This window comes from Macaca fascicularis, chromosome 16, assembly GCF_037993035.2.
Source record: "Macaca fascicularis isolate 582-1 chromosome 16, T2T-MFA8v1.1".
Taxonomy (NCBI): Eukaryota; Metazoa; Chordata; class Mammalia; order Primates; family Cercopithecidae; genus Macaca; species Macaca fascicularis.
This window is the reverse complement of record NC_088390.1, coordinates 43,597,004-43,623,019: the sequence shown is the minus strand read 5'-3', so window position 1 is coordinate 43,623,019 and position 26,016 is coordinate 43,597,004. Positions and strand designations below refer to the sequence as shown.

At 43.8% G+C, this 26,016-nt stretch overlaps 2 protein-coding genes across 11 annotated transcripts in view; one reads left to right on the top strand and one right to left on the bottom strand.

Moving 5' to 3' along the window:
• Window positions 1-26,016, bottom strand: part of ACACA (acetyl-CoA carboxylase alpha) — a 330,564-nt gene that overhangs the window by 293,273 nt on the left and 11,275 nt on the right. The window lies entirely within an intron of this gene.
• On the top strand, window positions 1,032-17,416 carry C16H17orf78 (chromosome 16 C17orf78 homolog). 3 transcript variants are annotated; one of them, XM_065531252.2, is made up of 7 exons: window positions 1,038-1,202; window positions 2,888-2,974; window positions 4,796-5,041; window positions 11,448-11,570; window positions 14,109-14,233; window positions 14,682-14,804; window positions 17,339-17,416. In XM_065531252.2, exons 1-7 carry the CDS (start codon window positions 1,145-1,147, stop codon window positions 17,414-17,416), a joined length of 840 nt encoding a protein of 279 aa, XP_065387324.1. In that variant the 5' UTR covers window positions 1,038-1,144. The 3 variants fall into 3 exon arrangements, with proteins under 3 accessions (XP_073875159.1, XP_065387324.1, XP_045232053.1); XM_074019058.1 differs by lacking the exons at window positions 2,888-2,974; window positions 14,682-14,804; window positions 17,339-17,416 and having other exon boundaries at window positions 1,032-1,202; window positions 14,109-14,298; XM_045376118.3 differs by lacking the exons at window positions 11,448-11,570; window positions 14,109-14,233; window positions 17,339-17,416 and having other exon boundaries at window positions 14,682-14,770.

Genomic DNA, 26,016 nt, shown 5'->3' with positions numbered 1-26,016 from the left:
TGGGGGCAGATCACTTGAGGTCAGGAGTTCGAGACCAGTCTGGCCAACATGGTGAAACCTGTCTCTACTAAAAATATAAAAATTAGCCCGTATGGTGGCACACACGTGTAATCCCAGCTATTCAGGAGACTGAGGCAGGAGAATCACTCAAACCCAGGATACGAAGGTTGCAGTGAGCCAAGATCGTGCCATTGCACTCCAGCCTGGGCAACAGAACGAGACTCCACTTCAAAAAAAAACACAGCCAGGCGCAGTGGCTCATGCCTGTAATCCCAGCACTTTAGGAGGCTGAGGCAGGTGGATCAGGAGGTCAGGAGATTAAGACCATCCTGTCTAACACGGTGAAATCCTGTCTCTACTAAAAATACAAAAAAATTAGCCAGGCATGGTGGTAGGTGCCTATAGTCCCAGCTACTTGGGAGGCTGAGGCAGGAGAATGGCGTGAACCTGGGAGACAGAGCTTGCAGTGAGCCGAGATCGTGCCACTGCACTCCAGCCTGGGCGATTGAGCGAGACTCTGTCTCAAAAAAAAAAAAAAAAAAAGAAAGAAAAAGAAAAAAAAAAAGAGATGATATGGTTCAGGACTCTCAAATTTCTAGAGGAGAACATTTATATCCCAAGAAGTCAAGTAATTTTCTCAAGGTGATAGTTAATAACAGGGCCTGTACTAGAACTCAGTTGTACTGACTCCTAGTCCTAGTTTCCTGCTCTGTTCTAGAAATTATATTCCTTACTAGAAATCTCCACATATTTTCATGAAAGTATATAAATCTCTGTTCCTGTATCAGTGAGCATGCATGTAAATGTCTACGTGTCTATCTGCAAGTATTTGTAAAGCATATCAATGGGCGTTTATGGCCTTCCTGCTTGAGAAACCTCTAGGTAATCCAGTTCTCTATGTCAGCACCGGCAGCGAAGTCAGAACTCTGAGTGAATTATTAACAAGCAGAATTAGCCCTTTCTCCAATTAGCTCTATTCCTGGGTCTTCAGAAACTGGGGCAAAATAATCAGGGTGGAATCAGAGTCTCTCAGGGTCAAACTTGGTTCCAGCTGCGTGCAGTGAAAGCAACTAGAGGCAGAGCTATCAAGGGCTGTGACAGATGAGCAGTGGTCTGTCTGCAATGAGCATGTGCTCAAGCTAACATGGATACCATCTTGGTCTTCAGTCTAATCATTGCATCCTATGATGCCAACAAGAAAGGTAAGTAATTCTCTAGCCTAATCTCCTGGAAAATACAGAGAGAGGCCTAGAAAGAGTTTGGGGGTCTCTTCCACCAGATAGAGATGTAGCTGATATCCAGCAAGCAATACTATCCAGAGGTAATCCTGTGTTATCCACTCGCCTCTAAGGACTGCAACTTATTCATTCCAGAGAGATAGCTGTCTGTTTCATGATGAGAGGTCTTAAGAGAATGTGATCCATTCTTATGTCTTGTTCATGTAATTAACATTAAAAGTTCTTTCACTGTTGGATGGCTTTCTTTAGAGTTTCCGTGTTGTTACCACCCAAGATTCCCAAAGTCATAACTTGTTGCCTTTTTTAAGTTGGTACATGTAAATAACTAGATGGTGATATTCTTGGGTGGGGAGAGCTGAGGGAAAGCGTGGTGTTGGGTGGAATGGCATCATTTGCTGCTCTTTGGTAACTGCTTATTTAAAACATGACTTTTCAAAGTTTCGTAAACATTTCATCTCTAAAATTAGCTAATCAAGGCTGGGCGCGGTGGCTCATGCCTGTAATCCCAGCACTCTGGGAGGCTGAGATTGGCGGATCACTTGAGGCCAGGAGTTCAAGACCAGCCTGGTCAACATGGCGAAATCCTATCTCTACTAAAAGTGCAAAAATTAGCCAGGCATGGTGGCATGCACCTGTAATCTCAGCTACTCGGGTGGCTGAGGCACAGGAATCACTTGAACCTGGGAGGTAAGGTTGCAGTGAGCTAAGCTCGTACCTCTGCACTCCAGCCTAGGTAACAGAATGAGACTCTGTCTCAAAAAAATAAAAAATTAAAAAAATAAAATAAAATTAGCTAATCAGAATTCAGACCAAATGGGCAGCAGTAACAAATTTGACAAATTATAAAAATGTCACAACCCTTTGAATTATGTGCCAAAAAGCATAAATAACTAAGACCTATGGTTCTGTGGAAACCTATAGAGATACCAAGGTCAGACAATATAAATATCCAAAAGCTTTATTTAATACAAGAAAGCAGATAGAATAGGAGGGAGAAGAGAAAATAAGCAGTGTTTAAGGAAATGGGTTGGTTAGTCTTTCATTAACTTAGCAAGTTTTCTTAACTCTATTTCACCTTTCTTTGTCCTAAGGGTAATAGATTGGTACTCAGTATTCTTTATACTAGGTCAAATACTACTTTGTATGTATTTGGCTGTGTGTTCTTTTTTGAGGGCCGGGTGTGGTGGCTCACGCCTGTAATCCTAGCACTTTGGGAGGCCAAGGCAGGCAGATCACCTGAGGTCAGGAGTTTGAGACCAGCATAGCCAAAATGGCAAAACCCCATCTCTACTAAAAATACAAAAATCAGCTGGGCATGGTGGCACATGCCCGTAATCCCAGCTACTCGGGAGGCCGAGGCAGAAGAATCCCTTGAACCCAGGAGGTGGAGGTTGCAATGAGCAGGGAATCATGTCACTGCACTCCATCCTGGGCGACAGAGCGAGACTCCGTCTCAATAAATAAATAAATAAAAGCAAAGTCTTTTTAGAGAGTGTTTGATCTCCCAAGTTGCAAGTTTTATGAGCAGGAACTGCATTCTTTCATATCTTCTCCTCCATTGCCCAGAATTCTAAAAAGAAAGTACCAGTAAATTCTGATTTTCCCCAACTCTCCCCCCGTTCCCCTCCTCCCGCTCTGCTCACCCCTAGACCTGAGAGATAGCAGTTGCCAAGTGGAACAGCTGCCTGGGCTCTTCCCAAAGGACGTGAGAAGCATCAGAGAATTGCAAATGCAAGGTAGGGAATGGGTCCTTTCTGGAAAATGATATTGCCATTCCAAAAAATTTTTACCTTTAAAAGATGTCTCATCTTCCTGCTTCCTAGCCCATCTCTCAAATATCCTATTTTAAGGATATGTATCCTCCCAAGAGGCTTTCTGGAAACCAATCTTTAAATTAACTGTCATTACCTAAGGCATGCCTATATTACTTAAACGGATGGAGATGAAAAAAGAGAAGGAGGCAGCACCTACTCCTCTCTGCATTAAAGAAAATCTATGAGTATCTCTTTTTTTTTTTTTTTTTTGAGGCAGAGTCTCGCTCTGTCGCCCAGGCTGGAGTGCAGTGGCCTGATCTCAGCTCACTGCAAGCTCCGCCTCCCGGGTTTACGCCATTCTCCTGCCTCAGCCTCCGGAGTAGCTCGGACTACAGGCACCCGCCACCTCACCCGGCTAGTTTTTTGTATTTCTTAGTAGAGATGGGGCACAGTGTTAGCCAGGATGGTCTCGATCTCCTGACCTCATGATCCGCCCGTCTCGGCCTCCCAAAGTGCTGGGATTACAGGCTTGAGCCACCGCGCCCAGCCAAAAAAAATCTATGAGTATTTCTCTGTGCTGAATTTACTGCTGTCACCAACCTTCATGGGAACCATGGAAGGAAGAAAGGCAGGACTTGTATATTAGTACTATGAACACATACTAAAGAAGAAGTTAACTAAAAGGAGGAGAAAGTATAGCAGTGGAATTTAACAGAAGTCATGAATGGAAATGGGTCAGCTTGGCACTATTCAGATTAAAAACCAGCTTCGGCCAGGCATGGTGGCTCATGCCTGTAATCCCAACACTTTGGGAGGCCAAGGCAGGTGGATCACTTGAGGTCAGGAGTTTGAGACCAGCCTGACCAACACAGTGAAACCCCATCTCTACTAAAGATACCAAAATTAGGCCGGGCGCGGTGGCTCACGCCTGTAATCCCAGCACTTTGGGAGGCCGAGATGGGCGGATCACGAGGTCAGGAGATCGAGACCATCCTGGCTCACCCGGTGAAACCCCGTCTCTACTAAAAAATACAAAAAAACTAGCCGGGCGAGGTGGCGGGCGCCTGTAGTCCCAGCTACTCCGGAGGCTGAGGCAGGAGAATGGCGTGAACCCGGGAGGCGGAGCTTGCAGTGAGCTGAGATCCGGCCACTGCACTCCAGCCTGGGTGACAGAGCGAGACTCCGTCTCAAAAAAAAAAAAAAAAAAAAAAAAAAAAAAAGATACCAAAATTAGCTGGGTGTAGTGGTGCACGCCTGTAACCCCAGCTACCTGGGAGGCTGAGGCAGGAGAATCACTTGAACCAGGGAGGTGGAGGTTGCAGTCAGCTGAGATCACGCCATTGCACTCCAGCCTGAGCAACAAGAACAAAACTCCGAGCAACAAGAGCAAAACTCCAAGATCATGCCATTGCACTCCAGCCAGGGCAACAAGAGCAAAAGCTCCAAGGTCGGGTGTGGTGGCTCATGTCTGTAATCCCAGCACTTTGGGAGGCCAAGGTGGGAGGATTGCTTGGGCCCAGGAGCTCGAGACCAGCCTGGGCAACACAGCAAAACCTTGTCTTTTAAAAAATTAAAAAATTAGCCGAGCATAGTGGCATACACCTGTAGTCCCACAGTCTTAGCTACTCAGGAGGCTGAGGTGGGAGGATTGTTTGGAGATTGAGGGAGTTTGAGGCTAGATTGAGCCATGATTGCACCACTGCACTCCAGGTTGGGTGACAGAGCAAGGCCCTGTCTCATAAAAAACAACCAAACAAAAAACAAAACCAGCTCCATTTTTCTGTCTGACTCTTCTCCTTCCAGAAACTCACACAGAAACCAAAAGGACAACATTCATTCAAAATCAGACTATAACTACCTTGCAGTGCCTTGGCTCTGGCAGCAAAGTAAAAGTCAACCTTGTATATTTGGAGAGAAGGCCAAAGGTCAAGCATATTCTGAAGAACCTGAGAATCATTGCTGCTCCCCACAGAAACAGCTCTGCCTCCTCAAGCTGTCACCTAATTCCCACATCCAAGTTTCAGACTGGATCTCTACTAACAGGCAAAGGTGAGATTGGAAAAGAGGAAGGGGGCAGGCACCAACTTTTAGTTGACATCCTTGAAGGAAGGTGGAGCTCAGTAGCAGGAAAAGCTACAAGGAAATGAATTATCCTCGCCGTGGGCAAATCTATGTACTCTTTGCGAGTCAGTTTTATAATCTCTAAGATCCCTTCTAGCCCTGATACGCTGTGATTTTCATGTGATCTCCATTTCTGATGGGTCTTCTTTTGACGGTTTTTTAAAATTTTTTTTCTTTTTTTTTTCTTTTTTTTTTTTGAGATGGAGTCTCGCTCTATCGCCCAGGCTGGAGTGCAGCGGTGCAATCTCGGCTCACTGCAACCTCTGCCTCCCAGATTCAAGTGATTCTCCTGCCTCAGCCTCTTAAGTAGCTAGGATTACAGGCGTCTGCCACCATGGCTGGCTAATTTTTGTATTTTTAGTACAGACGGGATTTCACCATGTTGGCCAGGCTGGTCTTGATTTCCCGACCTCAAGTGATCTGCCTGCCTTGGCCTCCCAAACTGCTGGGATTACAAGCGTGAGCCACCGTGCCTGGCTAGTTTTGTTTTGTTTTGTTTTGTTTTCCATTTTGAATGCACACAGTAAAATATTCAAACAGCATAGATTTATAGTGAAAAGTAAATCTCTCTCCTACTCCTGTCTCTCAATTCTCCAGTTCTCTATCCCTGATGGAACCACTACTATCTACTTATTATATTTCCTTCCAGAGATACTCTGAGAATGTATGAATGTGCGTATTTTAAAAACATAAATGGTAACATACCTTATACATTGTTCTGCCCCTTGCTTTTGCTTGTTGTTGTTGTTTTGTTGTTGTTGTTTTGTTTTTTGTTGCTGTTGTTGTTTTCTTTGGAGATGGAGCCTCACTCTGTCACCCAGGCTGGAGTGCAGTGGCGCGATTTCGTCTCACTGCAACCTCTACCTCCCAGATTCACGTGATTCTCCTGTCTCAGCTTCCCAATTAGCTGGGATTACAGGTGCCCACCACCACACCCAGTTAATTTTTATATTTTTAGTAGAGACAGGGTTTCACCATGTTGGCCAGGCTAGTGTTGAACTCCTGACTTCAAGTGATTCACCCACCTCAGCCTCCCAAAGTGCTAGGATTACAAGCGTTAGCCACTGCACCCAGCCAAGTTCCTTGCTTTTCCATTTAATAATACATCTTATAGGTCGTTCCATTTCAATATGTATATATTTACCCCATACTTTTTAAAAATATTTGCCTCATTCTTTTTTTTTTTTTTTTTTTTTTGAGACGGAGTCTCGCTCTGTTGCCCAAGCTGGAGTGCAGTGGCGCGATCCTGGCTCACTGCAAGCTCCGCCTCCTGGGTTCACGCCATTCTCCTGCCTCAGCCTCCCGAGTAGCTGGAACTACAGGTGCCCGCCACCGCGCCCGGCTCATTTTTTGTATTTTTAGTAGAGACGGGGTTTCACCATGGTCTCGATCTCCTGACCTTGTGATCCGCCCGCCTCAGCCTCCCAAAGCGCTGGGATTACAGGCGTGAGCCACCGCGCCCGGCAGCCTCATTCTTTTATGTACAAATTAATGTACAAATAATAACAGTTGTACATGATCCCATAGTATGTCTCTTCTATATTCTTTTATTTATTTATTTTTTTGAGACGGAGTCTTCCTCTGTTGCCCAGGCTGGAGTGCAGTGGTGCGATCTCTGCTCACTGCAAACTCTGCCTCCCGGGTTCATGCCATTCTCCTGCTTCAGCCTCCTGAGTAGCTGGGACTACAGGCATCCGCCACCACACCCGGTTAATTTTTTGTATTTTTGGTAGAGATGGGGTTTCACCCTGTTAGTCAGGATGGTCTTGATCTCCTGACCTCATGATCTACCTGCCTCAGCCTCCCAAAGTGCTGGGATTACAGGTATAAGCCACTGTGCCCAGCCATGTCTCTTCTATATTCTACTAGCTCCCTATTGATATATATTTTGGTTGTTTCCAATCTTTTGCAAATACAAACAATGCTGCAAACAATGACCGTATAAATTCTTCTTTTTTCTTTTAATAAATTATTTTCCCCTCTTTCACTATTACTCAGGATCTATATATATTCTTCTTGTATACCTGTAATTTATTAATAAGATAAATTCCAAGAAGCAGGATTGCTGCATCAAAGGTTGACAGTTATTGCTAAATTACCCTCCCTAGAGGTTGGTTCCATTGTGCATACCCACCCTGGGTGAGAATGCCTATTCCCCCACAGCTGCTAGGCAGTGGTTCTTAACCTCAGCCTGAAGTTTCTCTGCTTCAGCCCTCCTTTCCTTTTCTCACCCATTATTTTTGTCATATAGTTTTTTTTTTGTTTGTTTTTTGTTTTTTTTTAGTGTAGCCAGTTCCTCTTTATAAACTGGCAATCCCCTAGATGCTATTGCTACATTACTGGAAAATAAAATAAAACTTGACATTTTTAGAGAAATAGGGGCTCCACAAGCAGAATAATGGCAAAAACTTTAAACAGCAGACTAAAACTGGGAAATAAGTGGATAGGCTCTCAGGATGTGACTTAGGTACAGTAAATTATATATGCTAACATGACCTGAATGTTTCACTCACTTTATGATATTTTCTAAAATTCCACAGTGAAAAATCATGTGAAAAACCCCACTGCTCCCCCTTTTTTTTTTTTTGAGATGGAGTTTTGCTCTTGTCGCCCAGGCTGGAGTGCAATGACACGATCTCAACTCACTGCAACCTCCGCCTCCCAGGTTCAAGTGATTCTCCTGCCTCAGCCTCCCGAGTAGCTGGGATTACAGGCGCCCGCTACCTCACCCAGCTAATTTCTTTCTTTTTTTTTTTTTTTGTATTTTTAGTAGAGATGGTGTTTCATCATGTTGGCCAGGCTGGTCTCGAACTCCTGACCTCAGGTGACCCACCTGCCTAGGCCTCCCAAAGTGCTGGGATTACAGGCATGAGCCACCATGCCCAGCCAGAAAACTCTTAAAAACTCAAAAGCATCAGGTGCGGTGGCTCACGCCTGTAATCCCAGCACTTCGGGAGGCCGAGGCAGGTGGATCACGAGGTCAAGAGATCAAGACCATCCTGGCCAACATGGTAAAACCCCATCTCTACTAAAAATACAAAAATTAGCTGGGTGTGGTGGCGTGTGCCTATAGTCCCAGCTACTCGGGAGGCTGAGACAGAATAGCTTGAACCCAGGAGGTGGAGGTTGCAGTGAGCTGAGATCACGACACTGCAGTCCGGCCTGGCGACAGAGCTAGACTCTGTCTCAAAAAACAAAACAAAACAAAATTTAAAAATTAGCCGGGCATGGAGGCACGCGCCTGTAATCCCAGCTACTCGGGAGGCTGAGACAGAAAAATGACTGAACCCAGGAGGCGGAGGTTGCAGTGAACCGAGATCGAGCCACTGCATTCCAGCCTGGGCGACAGAGCGAGACACCCTCTCAAAAAATAAACAAGCTCAAAAGACTCTGCCAGGGTTTTGAACTTTCAACATTAATGCAAATTAATTAAATCAAATTGTTTCCTTCTTAACATATGACAACTTGCTGTCCATGGCAGCTGTAATGGGGAATAGTGGACTTAAGTCATTTGGGAGTTTGGAGCACTCTGGGTGGAGTGAATATAGTGCTAGGCATTGTGGGACTTGAGGCAACTAAGGACAGTAGCTCTTAGAAACTGGGACAAGGAAAACTGAGAGGTTAAGGGAGAGGAGAGATGCCAAAGATCAACCTGACCTAATTCAAAAATTTGCATTTGGCTAGCCTCCCAGAGAAAAAGAAACTCTTCCCCTTCCTTCATAACATAGTAGTTGTTTCCCACATCTAGAATTTCAGCTAATACTCTGTACTATTTGAACTATGCAAAAAGATCAAATGAATATTTGTAGATTAGTTTGGGGACCTAATCATCACTCATGATACATTTTTATGAAACCATAATGATGAATCCCGAACAACCTATTTATTTATTTGAGACAGAGTCTCGCTTTGTCCCCCAGGCTAGAGTACAGTGGTGTGATCTCGGTTCACCGCAACCTCCACCTCCCAGGTTCAAGCAATTCTCACGCCTCAGCCTCTCAAGCAGCTGGGATTACAGGCCTGCACCACTACGCCCAGCGAATTTTTTGTATTTTTAGTAGAGATGGGGTTTTGCCATGTTGGCCAGGCTGGTCTCAAGCTCCTGTCCTCAAGTGATCTGCCCACCTCAGCTCCCAAAGTGCTGGGATTATAGGCGTGAGCCACCTCACTTGGCCCAAAACAACGAATTTATGAATGAATTTTTGAAACATAATCCCTTCTACAAGTTTGAAACTTCCTATTCTGAATGTAAATCTCCACTCAGTACCAGGATGTGATAAACCTCAAACAGGGTAGAAATAAAAATCAGAGCTGGGCGTGGTGTCTCATGCCTGTAATTCCAGCACTTTGGGAGCCTGAGGCAGGGACACGAGGTCAGGAGCTCGAGACCATCCTGGCCAACATAGTGAAACACCGTCTCTACTAAAAATACAAAAATTAGCCAGGTGTGGTGGTGTGTGCCCGTTGTCCCAGACAGTCTGCACAGAAGGATGTCCTGGAAACGGTCAGAAGACAGTTCATGAAAATGTCCTCAGGTAAAATAGAAATTTGAAACTGTAAGGGTGAGAATGTTCTGCAATACAAATGGTCATCAGAAGATGTGGGTCAACATGGAATGTAGAAAAAGGTAAATGGAGACTATTTGTTATTATTTATGAAATTTGGAAAAGGAAAAGGCCGCTATTACCAATATTTCAAAATTTCCTTCTGGTGGAGAAAGAAGACTCATTAGGTCATCTTTTTCCTCCTCTTTTAATCATAATATCATTCAGTTTGCAAAGTGTTTATACACATGCTTTCTCATTTTTATTTATTTCTGATCTTCACAACACCCCTGTGGAATAGGTAGACCAAGTATTATTTTACTATTGCCATCTTACAGATTTAAAAAAACAAATCACGGAGAACTTGTGGTGACTTGTCCAAAGTGAGATTTGTTTATTTTTATCTAATCTGACACATAAACACGTAAGTTATCACTTCAAAGCACTGACTAGCACTATGCTGAAAATGTTCTTGTTTTTCCTTTTGAACCTCTTGACTTTATGTCTGTCTCTGCCAATGTCTGCCAACACTGTCTTCCTGATTAAACTGGAATCAGCATTACTTCTTCCCCTATAATTTCATATACAGTGCCTGGTACTATAGCCACTGGCCTCTGAGGTAAAGAACTATCATTTTCTCATGGACTTAAGACACGGAAGAGTAATTTAGAAAAGTCAAGTAGAATTTATAGACCTTAATTTAATATGCAATGATATGAGACCACTAAAAATAGAACAGAAACCACACTGTCTGAATTGGATTAGGTCAATTCTGGAGACGAGTGAGGTTATTTCCAGACTCCGGCTAGACTCTATCCACCTCCCATCACTTCCACTGCTGGTGTGAATCACATCATCTCTCATCTGGACTTTTGCAATGGCCTCCTAACAGGCTACCCTGCTTCTACCCTTGCCCACTGCTAACCCATTCCCAACACAGTAGCCCAGAGATCCTTTGAAAGCAAGGCCAGGCCAGGCACGGTGGCTCACGCCTGTAATCCCAGCACTTTGGGAGGCCGAGGTGGGTGTATCACTTGAGGTCAGGAGTTTAAGACCAGCCTGGCCAACATGGTGAAACCCCATCTCTACCAAAAAATACAAAAATTAGCCAGGTGTGATGGTGCGCACCTGTAGTCTCAGCTACTTGGGAGGCTGAGGCACGAGAATCACTTTAACCTGGGAGGCAGAGGTTGCAGTGATCCGAGATCATGCCACTGCACTCCAGCCTGAGTGACAGAGGGGGACCCTATCTCAAAAAAAAAAAAAAAAAAAAAAAAAAAAATGCTGAATGAATGAAATCAAGGAGTGCATGAAGCTGGGTGGCTTTTCCTTCTTCCAGCTCCTCCTGCTTTCCCCAGTCCCCTCTCAGAGTAGTTAATCGAGATTCTACTAGACACACTTGCAGCAGTCATTAAGGCTAACTGTGATATTTCATGTTCTTCCTTGGACTTTAGAGCCATCTCTTTTTAAAGAAGGAAACCGTCAGCAGTTTTTAACGGCCTTCATCTTTATTATTATTGTGGCCTAAATAATGATAGGCAATGATATCATTGGTATCACTCCTTCACTCTGATCCTGTGTTAGTCAAAAGTCCCATGGGCATTTAATCCATATCTCTTATTAGTATTGCTACCCTCATTTACTCTTGGCATTATTTTGTGCTCACACCCTAAACCTATGGACAGACAGGTTAATGGGACCACAATTGGAAGCTGGGTAGGGTTTTATCAGATTCAAAGGCAGGATGAAGTTTTCCCCTAAAGTTTCATCTTTTCTACTTTGTTTTATAGCTTTTTTACCAGGGATCTCACAATGTAAAGTCTATGCAGTGATGGGGGCTTCATCAGAGACTTTTTCCACCACTACCCCTTCTATAACTCCTGGGAATAAAGAAGAGAAAACTACAAGTACTGGTAATTTTTCTAGCTTTGAAATGACAAACTACAGAATAAGTAGGAGTAAAATAAGAACAGAAAAAGAAACATTTTTAGCCCCAATGTTAGTCTGGATCTACTGATATGTTTTCTTAAGGTTGAGAAGTTACTGACTGTATGTTGAAAAATCATTCAATTTTTTTATTTAAAAAAAATTAGCTTCTCTAGGCCAGGCGCTGTGGCTCATGTCTGTAATCCCAGCACTTTGGGAGGCCGAGGTGGGTGGATCACCTGAGGTCAGGGGTTCAAGACCAGCCTGACCAATATGGTGAAACCCCGTCTCTACTAAAAATACAAACATTAGCCAGACGTGGTGGCACAGGCCTGTAATCCCAGCTACACGGAAGGCTGAGGCAGGACAACTGCTTGAACCCAGGAGGCGGAGGTTGCAGTGAGCCGAGATTGTCCCACTGCACTCTAGCCTGGGCGACAGAGTGAGACTTTGTCTCAAAACAACAACAACAACAATAAAATTAGCTTCTCTATAAAGAAGGTCCCAGAAATGTTTGTAATTTGACACCATCAATGATCGTTTATCTCCACGCAAATGAGCTCACCCTGTAGCCAGAATTAGGGACAGAAAAAACTGTATTTCTGTAGTAGGTAATTCTAGCCGCTGTATGTATAGATGGACAATATTTAAACACTAAGCAATTATAAGAGTAATGACACCAACCAAGTGCTTTTCTTTCTTTTCTTTTTTTTGAGACAGGGTCTTGTGTTGCCCAGACTGAAGTGCAGTGGTGCAGATATGGCTCACTGCAGCCTCGACCTCTGGGGGTCAAGTGATCCCCCCACCCTCAGCCTCCTGAGTAGCTGTGACTACAGGTGCGTGCCACCATGTTCAGCTAATTTTTAAATTTTTGTAGAGACAGGGTCTCACCACATTGTCCAAGCTGGACTCAGACTCCTGGGCTCAAGCGATCCTACCACCTCAGCCTCCCAAACTGCTGGGATTACAGGCATTACCCACCACGCCCATCCCCAAGAGCATGTATTTGTTTCGATATGGAGTCTCACTCAGTCACCCAGGCTGGAGTGCAGTGGTGTGATCTCGGCTCACCACAACCTCCACCTCCTGGGTTCAAGCGATTCTCCTGCCTCAGCCTCCTGAGTAGCTGAGACTACAGGCATGCACCACCATGCCCGGCTAATTTTTGTATTTTTAGCGAGACAAGGTTTCACTATGTTGGCCAGGCTGGTCTCGAACTCCTGACTTTGTGATCCGCCTGCCTCAGCCTCCCAAAGTGCTGGGATTACAGGCGTGAGCCACTGCACCCAGCCTCCAAGAGCATCTTTTCATCTTCACTGTTTTTTTGGTTTTTGTTTTTTAAGATGGAGTCTCATTCTGTACCCTAGGCTGGAGAGCAGTAGCACAGTCTCAGCTCACTACAACCTCTGCTTCCTGGATCCAATAAATTCTCCTGCCTTAGCCTCCTGAGTAGCTGGGACGACAGACACGCACCACCATGCCTGGCTAATTTTTGTATTTTTAGTAGAGATGGGTTCCACCATGTTGGCCAGGCTGGTCTCAAACTCCTGACCTCAAGTGATCCGCCCACCTCGGCCTCCCAAAGTGCTGGGATTACAGGTGTGAGCTTTCCTCACAATTTTTTTAGCAAGAATCCTCCTTAAATTGGCCAGGACTAAAATTCTGTAAGATTCCAATTTAGGTTACATCCTAGTTTCTACCAGGGGAAAAAATGTAATATTAGTAATAACAAGATGCATATTAGGACAAGGTGAGGTGGCTCACACCTGTAATTCCAGCACTTTGTGAGGCCAAGGCTGTAGGATCACTTCAGGCCAGGAGTTCAAGCTCAGTGGGAAATATAATGAGACTGTCTGTACAAAAAATTTTTAAAAATTAGCCGGGCATGGTGGCGTTCACCTGTGGTCTGAGCTACTCGGGAGGCTAAGGTGGGAGGATGGTTTGAGCCTGGGAGATTGAGGCTGACGTGAGCCGAGATTGTGCCACTGCATGCCAGTCTGAGCGACAGAATGAGAAAAAGATGCATATTAGCCATGTGCCGCCAGATTGAGCTTCTGACCCAGAAGCAGTGCTAATTTTCACATTTCTTCCTCTTATACCCCATGAAAGCCAGGAGAAACACAGGAAGGGCGATTTTCTAATCCCATAAAATGTGTCAGAGCAAAATGGTAGGAACCCTGATAAAGCTGACAATGAAAGAAGTTTAGAACTCCAGGTGTACCCAAGATTTTTCTTCCTGCAAGCAGTGTAAGAATCAGCCCTATGTGATTATGGAAAATCCCCAATTCCAGGGAAGGTGACTCACTGGGAAGAGGGTGCAAAAGAAGTTAGAGCAGAGCCCATGATGCTCAGCTCACCCCCACTCCCTCCAACCCTGAGTTTGAATTGGAAATTCTGCCTCTGCCTCTGGGTCTGGCTGGGCCTCTAATAGTCTTGTGAGCCAGAATAACTTCAGGTCAAAGGGTCAATCTCTTCCCTCTCTCAAATTTTCTTTTCTCCCTCTTCCACTCCCCTCTCTCCTTTAGACACAGATGAGAACCTAGAGAAGAGACAGAAATGGAGTACTGTGGTCAAAATTCTGATTGCTGTCACCCTGTTGCTCAGTGGAGTTGCCATTATAGTATTTGTAATTTTTGAAGTCCCATGCCCTGTAAGTTTGCTGTTGTATTGAATCCTTGAACTTGACCTATAAAGACTTTCTTCTGTTCCAGAGGCAGCTTGGCATAAGGAGAAAAGCAGACTTTGGAATTTGAGTAGATCTGCCACTCACACTCACTAGCTGAGTGGTTTGGGGAAAGTTGCTTGACTTTTCTAACCTCGGGGCCTCATGTGTAAAATAAGTCTCATGATATTTGCCTCTCATGCTAGTTATAAAGATTGAGATCCTGTGTGAAAGGCACCTGGCACATAGGTGCTCGCTAAATGCAAGTTCCTTTCCTCTGCTGTACTTAGACATTTTCTAGGAAGGATAGGTCCATAGGACTGAATATTTTATTTAGAAGAGATGACTTCCTTTAAGTTGCCCAACATGAGGTTTGGAAGAAAACCAAATGCTTAGCAGCCACTTGATATTAATACCGGTCATTTTCTCCCTTCAGTGTCAATGCCTAGGAGCCAGGGAGCTGTGCCAATGCCAGCGGTTGTGGAGATGGCAAAGGAAGGGAGGCCAGCCACCTGGGACAGCTGAATTCAAGCTTGACTCTCAGCCTCAGAAGGAAAGTGTTCTCTGTGTGGTTTATGTCATTTGCTTAAAGAAGGTGGGGTAGAGGCTGGGCGTGGTGGCTCACGCCTGTAATCCCAGCACTTTGAGAGGTCGAAGCAGGTGGATCACCTGAGGTGATTGAGACCAGCCTGACCAACATGATGAAACGTCTCTACCAAAAATACAAAAATTAGCCAGGCATGGTGGCACATGCCTGTAGTCCCAGCTACTCGGGAGGCTGAGGCAGGAGAATCACTTGAACCTGGGAGGCCGAGATTGCAGTGAGCCGAGATTGTGCCACTGCACTCCAGCCTGGGCAACAGAGTAAGACTCTGTCTCAAAAAAAAAAAAAAAAAGAAAAGAAAGAGAAAAAGAAAAGAAAATGGGGTTAATATATAAGTGATAGGAGATTCGCCCCTAAGAAGACTGTGAAAAATATATATTTTTAATGTGCTAGGAACAGGGAGCTGCTTCAGTTATGAAGCAAATGTGGGCAATCCTTCTTATATCAGGAAATAGGTAGGATTTTATACTACTGTTTTCCTAACGTCAGTCCAGCCATAATACAATAGGGTGCTTATTGAATACACATACCTCTGGGCCCCATATAAACTGAATCAGATGATTTAGATTGGAGCCAAGAATCTTTTAAGATTTTTAAGGCCAGGCCTGATTTATCATGCCTGCAATCCCAGTGCTTTGGGAGGCAGAGGCAGGAAACTTGCTGGAGTCCAGGAGTTTGAGACCAGCCTAGGCAACATAGCGAGACACTGTCTCTATAAAAAAATATATATATATATATATATACACACACACACACACACACACACGTGTATATATACATGTATATATAACAACAAAAAACATGTGTATATATATGTGTGTGTGTGTGTGTGTATAGCCAGCTGGGCCGGGCACGGTGGCTCACGCCTGTAATTCCAACACTTTGGGAGGCCAAGGCAGGTGGATCACGAGGTCAAGAGATCGAGACCATACTAGCCAACATGGTGAAACCCTGTCTCTACTAAAAATACAAAAATTAGCTGGGCATGGTGGCACGCACCCGTAGTCCCAAGCTACTCGGGAGGCTGAGGCAGGAGAATTGCTTGAACCCAGGAGACGGAGGTTGCGGTGAGCTGGGATTGTGCCACTGCACTCCAGCCTGGGTGACAGAAAAAGACTCCATCTCAAAAAAAGGAAAAAAAAAAAAAAAGAAAAAAAAAAGCCAGCTGGTAGTACGTGCCTGTAGCCCTAGCTTCTTGGGAGGCTGAGGTGGGAGGGGATCACTTGGGCTCAGGAGCTGAAGTCTGCAGTGAGCTATGATTGAGCCACTGCACTCCAGCCTGGGAAAGAGAGTGAGACCCTGCCTCAAAAACAAAAGAACATTATCATTTCTCCTGAGCATTGGAAGAAATAGGCCTGAAGGAAAGTACAAAGTCTAGTTCAGAATTAGAATTAGAGATAACCATGGAGCTGCAACTATGATTGAACTTCTATGAACATAATAAGCTACTATATGATAAAGGAATAAAAATAGGGCCAGGCGCGGTAGCTCACGCCTGTAATCCCAGCACTTTGGGAGGCCAAGGTGGGCAGATCATGAGGTCAGGAGTTTAAGACCAGCCTGACCAACATGGTGAAACTCCGTCTCAACTAAAAATACGAAAAATTAGCCGGGTGTGGTGGCACATGCCAGTAATCCCAGCTACTCAGGAGGCTGAGGCAGGATAATCGCTTGAACCTGGGAGGCGGAGGCTGCGGTGAGCTGAGATCACACCACTGCACTGCAGCTTGGGTGACAGAGTGAGACTCCAACTCAAAAAAAAATAAAATAGGCCGGGCGCGGTGGCTCAAGCCTGTAATCCCAGCACTTTGGGAGGCCGAGACGGGCGGATCACGAGGTCAGGAGATCGAGACCATCCTGGCTAACACGGTGAAACCCCGTCTCTACTAAAAAATACAAAAATCTAGCCAGGCGAGGTGGCGGGCGCCTGTAGTCCCAGCTGCTCGGGAGGCTGAGGCAGGAGAATGGCCTGAACCCGGGAGGCGGAGCTTGCAGTGAGCTGAGATCCGGCCACTGCAGTCCAGCCTGGGCAACAGAGCAAGACTCCGTCTCAAAAAAAAAAATAAAAATAAAAAAAATAAAATAAAATAGTACTAAGATAGCAATTTTATATACATTATCTCATTTGAGCCTTACATAAATCCTGGAAAGTAGCCAGGGCAAGCATCTACATTTCACTCATACTTAAGCTGAGGCTTTAAGAGGTTATGTGACTTCCCAAGGTTACACAGCTGGTAGAACAGAACTATGATCCAGATCTTTTAATTACTTTGCTAGTGGGTTATAGGTTCCAAGCAAGTATAGGTTCTCATACCTATGTGCACCTGGATCATACTTTCTCAGTGTAATTATTGATTAATGAAGAGGCAAAATGAAGTGCACTTGGAATTACATGGGGTTTTGTACTTAGCCAGCCCTTTTCTTGGTACATGAAGAACTATATACACTTGCATCCTTTTTTAACTTTCGTATTTCCTTTCAATCTCTAGGTTGGACGAGATGCTGCCAATTCATCAGACCCAAAGAAAGCTGCAGGGATCACTGTTATCCACCAGACATACTTCTAAAAAGTTCTGCTGTATCTCAAACACTGATACTACACAGTCTTCTCCCTATTAATATGGGCACATTCTTGCCAACTTCACACTCATATCTTCAGCAGGGACATTACAATCAAACACCAATTCCTGGTTAATGAAGGGAGAGTGTGGGCTTAGCAGAGTTACCCTCATGCCTCTGTCTGAGCCACAACCTTCTGTAATTCACTTCACACATCCATCAATATGGATATCTTTCCATCCCCTCAGATGAGAACAAAAAGCGTTCCCTTCAAGCACTGTGAATGGACCTTATTGCTCTCTTTGACAGAAGACTCAAACACAGCCTCCAAGGAACAAGGCAGCTGTTAGTGGGACATAGCTTCCAACTCCTCTGTTATCTTCACAGCTGACTTCACGCTCATTGGTCCTCAACTAGCTTACAGTGGGACTCCTCATCTCCCTGGTTGACGTTCATAAGGTTTTGTAATTTAGCTTCTGGTACTACATGTACCTATCCACTGGTATTACATGTACCTATCCACACATTGCTGAAGGAAACTTGACCCTATGCATTCCAAATGTCTTCCTCATAAGTTATCCCCAAGGGGTTCAGGGACTACAGACCATTAGTAGCCAAGTGAAGTTTTCTGACAATCCAGAATTCCTAAGGTGGCTCTGATGTTATATCACACTTTAACAGAAAGCTGCATACCTTTTGGACAAGGATTCCAGAGCAAAATAATTATGATAATGCTGTTTCTCACAGAAGCATAGCTATGAGTCAAATCTAACCTGCTTAAATAAGAGTTCGGTGAGAAAGTGAAAGTGAAACCACCTGATCTTGAACCAATGTTCAGGTGAAAAAGGAAATGTCAGGAGGGATAAGACAGGGTGAGGCCCTGCTTCTTTTCCTAAGAGTCTGAAACCGTTCCATTTCATTTTGGTGAAACGTGTCTGTTTCTAAGTAATTCCGTTTTCTTAGTTCTCTGGAAAACAAACAAACAAAACAAAACAAAACATAAAACTGTATCCTTCTTTCTTTCACTTCAAGTGCTGTCCAAAAAGTGATTATCAAAACAATACCAACAGGGGAAAATCTCACCCTAAGGCTCGATTTAATATTCAAGTCCAGTCTGAAAGAGACAACAGATACAAAGCATGGATAATGAGGACACGTTTCAAAGAAGCTCCGAAGAATCTCTAGGGTCGGGCGCGGTGGCTCACACCTGTAATCCCAGCACTTTGGGAGGCCAAGGTGGGTGGATCACCTGAGGTCAGGAGTTTGAGACCAGCCTGGCCAACATGCTGAAACCCCATCTCTATTAAACACACAAAAATTAGCAGGGCATGGTGGAGGGCACCTATAATCTCAGCTACTGGGGAGGGGGAGGCAGGAGAATCGCTTGAACCTAGGAGGTAGAGGTTGCAGTGAGCCGAGATCTTGCCACTGCACTCCAGCCTGGGCAACAAGAGCAAAACTCCATCTCAAAAAAAAAAAAAAAAAAAAAAAGGAACCTCTGTATTTCCATAGAGCACACCTTGAAAATATGATAGACAGGAAAGAACACTGAGGTTGGCATTTGGATGAATGAGTATATTATTTGCATCCTGCCACTGATCCACAATGTTGCCTCGTTTATTTTACCATCTGTGACTTAGTTTGACAATAAAATAGGAAGAAAAAAAAATGCCTGCTCTTTCCCAAGACCACTGGTGAAGATGATTAAAAACATTAAATGCTCAGAAGTTCTTGGTCCAGAACTAATGCCTACACGCATCCTCACCCTTCCCAGCCTCATCCACCACTGAATGTCCCTTAATCCTGAAACATGAGATTTCCCAGGAGATAAAACCTATGGCAAAATCTGCACTCATCAACTCCTCTAACTCTTCTTGGAGCCCGGGCACAGTGGCTCAAGCCTGTAATCCTAGCACTTTGGGAGACCGAGGTGGACAGATGGCTTGAGGCCAGGAGTTTGAGACCAGCCTGGACAACATGGTGAAACCCGTCTCTACTACTACTAAAAATACAAAAATTAGCCAGGCATGCTGGTGCGCACCTATAATCTCAGCTACTCCAGAGGCTGAGGCATGAGAATTGCTTGAACCTGAGATTGAACAACTGCACTCCAGCCTGGGTGACAGAGCGAGACTCTGTCTCAAAAAAAAAAAAAAAAAAAAAAAAAAGTATAATTTGGGTAACATTTGTACTGACTCTATAGAAATTCACAGACAGAATCAAAATTATTTTGCTTTGGGGACAATTTGTTTCCCCTGACAAAGCATAGACCCCTCAGAGGATTTTCTGACTCCCTAATCAGTTAATAACTTCGAGTCCTATATTCCCTTACTAGTGAAGATCTTTAAAAACAGAGATGGGAGAGAAGGCAGAGGAGAAAGGAGAACTCCTGTGTGGGCTTTGGGATGTGGACTTCAGTCTGCAGATCACTTCAGAGCTGGGCACCATTTCTAGTGTCACCATTATAGACCAAGTTACACACAACTTAATAAAACACTGTTTCTGTGGAAGTGCCAATTATTCCTGTGGAATTATTCACTGTTTCGTTTCTTTTTCTTTTTTCGAGATGGAGTTTTGCTCTGTTGCCCAGGCTGGAATGCAATGGCACAATCTCGGCTCACTGCAACCTCTGCTTCCTGGGTTCAAACTATTCTCGTGCCTCAGCCTCCCGAGTAGCTGGGATTACAGGCATGTGCCACCACACCCAGCTAATTTTTGTATTTTTAGTAGAGATGGGGTTTCACCATATTGGTCAGGCTGGTCTTGAACTCCTGACCTCAAGCGATCCACTCGCTTCGGCCTCCCAAAGTGCTGGGGTAAAAGCTGTTTCTATTGCAAGTTCTTTCTTATTAAGCTACCACACTGTTTTTATAATTATTAAAATATGTTCTCAGCTGGGCACAGTGGCTCACACCTGTAATCCCAGTACTTTGAGAGGCCGAGGCGGGCGGATCACAAGGTTAGGAGATTGAAACCATCAAGGCTGACATGGTGACACTCCGTCTCTACTAAAAAAAAAAAAAAAAAAAAGAAAGAAAAAGAAAAAAAATTAGCTGGCTGTGGTGGCGGGCGCCTATAGTCCCAGCTACTTGGGAGGCTGAGGCAGAAGAATGGCGTGAACCCGGGAGGTGGAGCTTGCAGTGAGCCAAGATCATGCCACTGCACTCCAGCCTGGGCGACACAGCGAGACTCCATCTCAAAAAAAAAATAATAACAACAAAATAAAGTACATTCTCATTATAAAATCTTTTAGAAAATACTCAAAAGTATAAAGAATAAAAGTAATACTTAATCTCTCTTCCCAGAGATAATCATTAACACTGGTTAATATGTAATCAGTGGTTAATATATCTCTTTATGGACATTATAAATATATATACACAGATAATAAAAAGACACATACAAAACTTCATATTCTTCACACCGCTTTAAATCTGTTTCGTTGGCTGGGTGCGGTGGCCTATGCCTGTAATCCCTGCACTTTGAGAGGCCAAGGTGGGTGGATCACTTGAGTCAGGAGTTTGAGACCAGCCTGGTCAAAATAGTGAAACACCATCTTTACTAAAAATACAAAAAATGAGTTGGGCATGGTGGCAGGCACCTGTAATCCCAGCTACTCGGGAGGCTAAGGCAGGAGAATCGCTTGAATGCAGGAGGCAGAGGTTGTGGTGAGCTGAGATTGTGTCACTGCACTCTAGCCTGGGTGACAAAGCCAGACTCTATCTCAAAAAAAAAACAACAACAACAAAAAAAAAAAACCTGTCTCTTCTTGGCTAATATGTTACTACTACATTTCCAGAAGTTGTGTTTATTTTCAGGTTTTAGAGGTGACTAGAAGCTGTTCCACCTTTTTAAAAATTTTTATTTTTTGAGATGGAGTTTCATTCTTGTGGCCCAGCCTGGAGTGCAATGGCAAGATCTTGGCTCACCGCAACCTCTGCCTGCCGGATTAAAGCAATTCTCCTGCCTCAGCTTCCCAAGTAGCTGGGATTACAGGTGCACACCCCCACACTCGGCTAATTTTTGTATTTTTAGTAGAGATGAGGTTTCACCATGTTGGTCAGGCTGGTCTCGAATTCCCAACCTCAGGTGATCTGCCCACCTCGGCTTCCCCAAGTGCTGGGATTACAGGCGTGAGCCACCGCGCCCTAAGAGTCAATGTCACCCCAATACTTTTTGATAGGCCCAAAAATTAAGATAGGTAGTTGTGTAGGGCAAAGAGGTACATTCACAAAAACCTCCAATTTAAACTTTTTAAGTTATTGCTGAATGACATTAAGTAAACAGCCATATTTGCATGTATATTAAAAGCATTACTTTGTTAAACAGAAACAGTTAAAATATACAACAGCCAGGCGTGGTAGCTCACGCCTGCAATCCCAGCACTTTGGGAAGCCGAGTTGGGTGGATCATCTGAGGTCAGGAGTTTGAGACCTGCCTGGACAACATGGTGAAACCCCATCTCTACCAAAAATAAAAAATTAGCCAGGTGTGGTGGTGTGCGCCTGTAATCCCAGCTACTCGGGAAGCTGAGGCAGGAGAATCCCTTGAACCCGGGAGGTAGAGGTTGCAGTGAGCTGAGATGGCACCACTGCACTCCAGTCTGGGTGACAGAGTGAGACTCCATCTCAAAAAAAAAAAAAAAAGATAAATATAAATAAAATATAGAACATATTGTATATCTCTGTTTTGCCATTTCTTCATTTGTTAGATAAACCTGTAATCTAAAAAATCAAAGTGACCTGGGACTTTGGATCTCTGAAAGGCCTGAACAAGCCATTAACATCCTTCCTTTTCTGTATTCCCAGGCTAGTGCAACAGTGGTTTCAGGGATGGTACTGGCCTTAACCATTATTTCCTCATATTTCCTACCCTCTCCTATTAATATTTTAGATGCTTTCTAATCACTGTCCAGCAGATTCTGACCTAGAGCACTTTTCCTATGTCTATATCCATAACTGTCCATTTTCCAAGGAAGAGTTGCTGCATGTACTTATGACTAAAGGCCAGAAGAAATCCTTTTATTTTTTGTTTGCCCTGGACAGGCTGAGAGTCCTATGATCCCTTCCTTCCCAACCCACTGATACTCCATTCTCACTCTCAAAAAGTATTCCATTTTCTGAGTTGACACAATGGCCTTCAGGTTGCCTTGAATTATTTATCTTCTTTTTAAAATTATTATTATACTTTAAGTCCTAGGGTACATGTGCACAACCTCCAGGTTTGTTACATATGTATACATGTGCCATGTTGGTGTGCTGCACCCATTAACTCGTCATTTACATTAGGTATATCTCCTAATGCTATCCCTCCCCCAGTCCCTCACCCCACGACAGGCCCTGGTGTGTGATGTTCCCCACCCTGTGTCCAAGTGTTCTCATTGTTCAATTTTCACCTATGAGTGAGAACATGCAGTGTTTGGTTTTCTGTCCTTGCGATAGTTTACTCAGAATGATGGTTTCCAGCTTCATCCATGTGCCTACAAAGGACATGAAATCATCCATTTTTATGGCTGCATAGTATTCCACAGTGTATATGTGCCACATTTTCTTAATCCAGTCAATTACTTATCTTCTTATATGTATTTACTGGTTCTTCTGCTTGAAGACTAGTATCTACGTTAATTTGTATATCTGTGTATTACTTTGTATCAACAAAGCACCATGTTGATAGTAGATACTAAAAATATTTGTTGATAATGTCACACCACCAAATGGATAAGCTAAGGGTAGCATAACTGACTTTTTAGAAGAGAATGAAGTAAGCTTTATTTTTACATCAAAGTTGCTATCAGTTACCAGGGAGATGCAAAACTGTAAAAGGTCATACTATAATTGTTGCTAACACTTGAATTCATCTCCTTAGACTTATTTTCCCTCATATTTCATTATCTGTTCCTTTTTCTCTTCCTCTTCATTATTACAACACTTTTCTTTTGTCTTTCCTTATTCAATGATCTGACTTGTCAGTGATCAAATTCTAAAAATTTCCCTTAATCTGAACTTCTAGTGAACTTGGATCCATGTTTATACTGAAATTTCAGATCCAAAAAGTTTTTCCTTTGCCTCACTCTCCTTCAATTGGTGCAGTGTAGCAACAGGTGCACCTTGGACTGTAATTGAGGAACTTTCATTGGATTCTTGTGAATTTGCACCATCTAGTGGCTGAAATTGCTAACTGCATCTTCTGAAAAAACACAGTGGGCACAAATACAAAAATGTAAAATGGGGCCGGGCGCGGTGACTCACACCTATAATCCCAGCATTTTGGGAGGCCGAGGCAGGCGGATCACAAAGTCAAGAGATTGAGACTATCCTGGCTAACACTGTGAAACCCTGTTTCTACTAAAAATACAAAAAATTTGCTGGGCATGGTGGCGCATACCTGTAGTCCCAGCTACTCAGGAGGCTCAGGCAGGAGAATCGCTTGAACTCGGGAGGTGGAAGTTGCAGTGAGCTGAGATCAAGCCACTGCACTCTAGCCTGGGTGACAGAGCGAGACTCCGTCTCAAAAAAAAAAAAAAAAAAAAAGTAAAATGGATAAACAAATAATAAATGTGAAGCCTGTACTCTTGTCCCAAGGGGAAAAAAAGTTACTCACAACAGCCGAATTTCATCCTATTCACTAAAATTTAAAATAGGATGGAGAATGATATGTTTACAGGCTTAATGTCACAGTCTCTGCAGAATAAGATGATGCCCAGAATACTCTCCGAGGATTAACTCAGGACATTTTTGCTCCCTAATATATTGAAAAAGAAAAATAAACAGTGTAGGCTATAGGGTAAAGTTGTTATTGTCCTCTTGAAGAATCAAATATTCTATAGAAAACACACTAAATTTGAAGACTGATAAATTATACATGTGATTATATCAGACAGCAGTTTATTTCTTCTACAGTGAATATTCTTGAACATGTTTATGTCTGAGACTACGCCAAGAAGTAGAATTAATGGGCTACAGTTTACATATATCCTCAACTTTGCTAGATTACATGTGGCTCTCTAAAGTGGTTGTACCAAGTACAGTAAAATCAGCAGTAAAGACAGTGCCCATTATTCCATTATTTCTCTAACTTGGAAATCTGGGATTTAAAAATGTTTGCCAGTATGATGTCTGCAAAGTAATGTTATTGTTGTTCCTATGTAAATTTCCATATTTAATAGTGTGGTTGAGCATCTTTGCAAAACAGATAGCTGGTGTGCTAGAGTAACACTGCAGTTAGGGAAGTCTGTCTGGCCTCCTCTTCTCCCTGCTGTGGTATCACCTTTTTTTTTGAGACAAAGTTTCGCTCTTGTTGCCCAGGCTGGAATGCAATCGCATGATCTCAGCTCACCACAACCTCTGCCTCCCGGGTTCAAGTGATTTTCCTTCCTCAGCCTCCTAAGTAGCTGGGATTACAGACATGCACCACCACGCCCAGCTAATTTTGTATTTTTAGTAGAGATAGGGTTTCTCCATATTGGTCAGGCTGTCTCAAACTCCCAATCTCAGGTGATCTGCCCACCTCTGCCTCCAAAAGTGCTGGGATTACAGGCGTGAGCCACCATGCCTGGCCTTTTTTTTTTTTTGAGACAGAGTCTCACACTGTTGCCCAGGCTGGAGTACAGTGGCACAATCTCGGCTCACTGCAACCTCCGCGTCCCGGGTTCAAGCGATTCTCCTGTCTCAGCCCCCTGAGTAGCTGGGATTACAGGTGCCCACCACCATGCCCAGCTAATTTTTTGTATTTTTAGTAGAGACGGGGTTTCAGCATGTTGGCCAGGCTGGTCTCAAACTCCTGACCTTGTGATTCGCCTGCCTCGGCCTCCCAAAGTTCTGAGATTACAGGCGTGAGCCACCGCGGCCAGCCTGTGGTATCACTTTTTAACTCCTCTAACTCCCTCCCTGTTCTAGAAAGAAAAGAATCTGATTTGCATATCCATGCTTTCAATGAAATCCTTTTACTCCAATGAACTCATTCTTCCTGGTAGATTAATTTTAAGCCTTTTATCTCTAGCTATAGATAATAATAATAGCTAATATTGATGCACATTTACTATGTAAGAATCAGTCTTTGCCTTCTACTACAGTAATGTTAGGAAAACAAGTAGGTTTAGGGAGCATATCATTGGCCTGAACTACCATATCCTCAGAATCTGTCTCCCCATACACTCTCCTGCCTCAGTTTAATCTTCATACAATTCTCCACATTGTAACCAGTTTTTCAAAATACAGATTTGATCTTGTTACTCTTTGGCTAAAAAACTTTCAGTGACTTCCCACTGCTATCAGGATAAAGTCTAAAACCCTCAAGATGACTGCCAAGGCCCTAGATAATCTGCCTGCCTCCCTCCAGTCTCCTCTCCCCCACTCTTCCCCTTCTCTAGCTTCAGCGGCAAAGGATTAGCTCCTTTCCCTCCTCAAGTCCTATGCTGTTCTGTCTGCCTGGAATATGGTTTCTAGTCTCATCCCCTTTCCCCTTCTTCACTACTATTAGCCTAGTAACTTTCCACTCTTCCTTCAGATATTGGCTGAACAGTCACCTCCTCAGTCTGACCTAAACTCCATCAGATTCCTCTATACTGTTTTATAGTGTAAATTTCCTTCCTGGTATTCATCTGTTGGTA

Coding starts and splice junctions, on each gene's coding strand:
- C16H17orf78 (XM_065531252.2), top strand. CDS start 1,145: ATGGATACCATCTTGGTCTTCAGTCTAATCATTGCATCCTATGATGCC. Junction 5,042..11,447: donor ATCTCTACTAACAGGCAAAG/GTGAGATTGGAA, acceptor TTTGTTTTATAG/CTTTTTTACCAGGGATCTCA. Junction 14,234..14,681: donor TTTTTGAAGTCCCATGCCCT/GTAAGTTTGCTG, acceptor TTCTCCCTTCAG/TGTCAATGCCTAGGAGCCAG.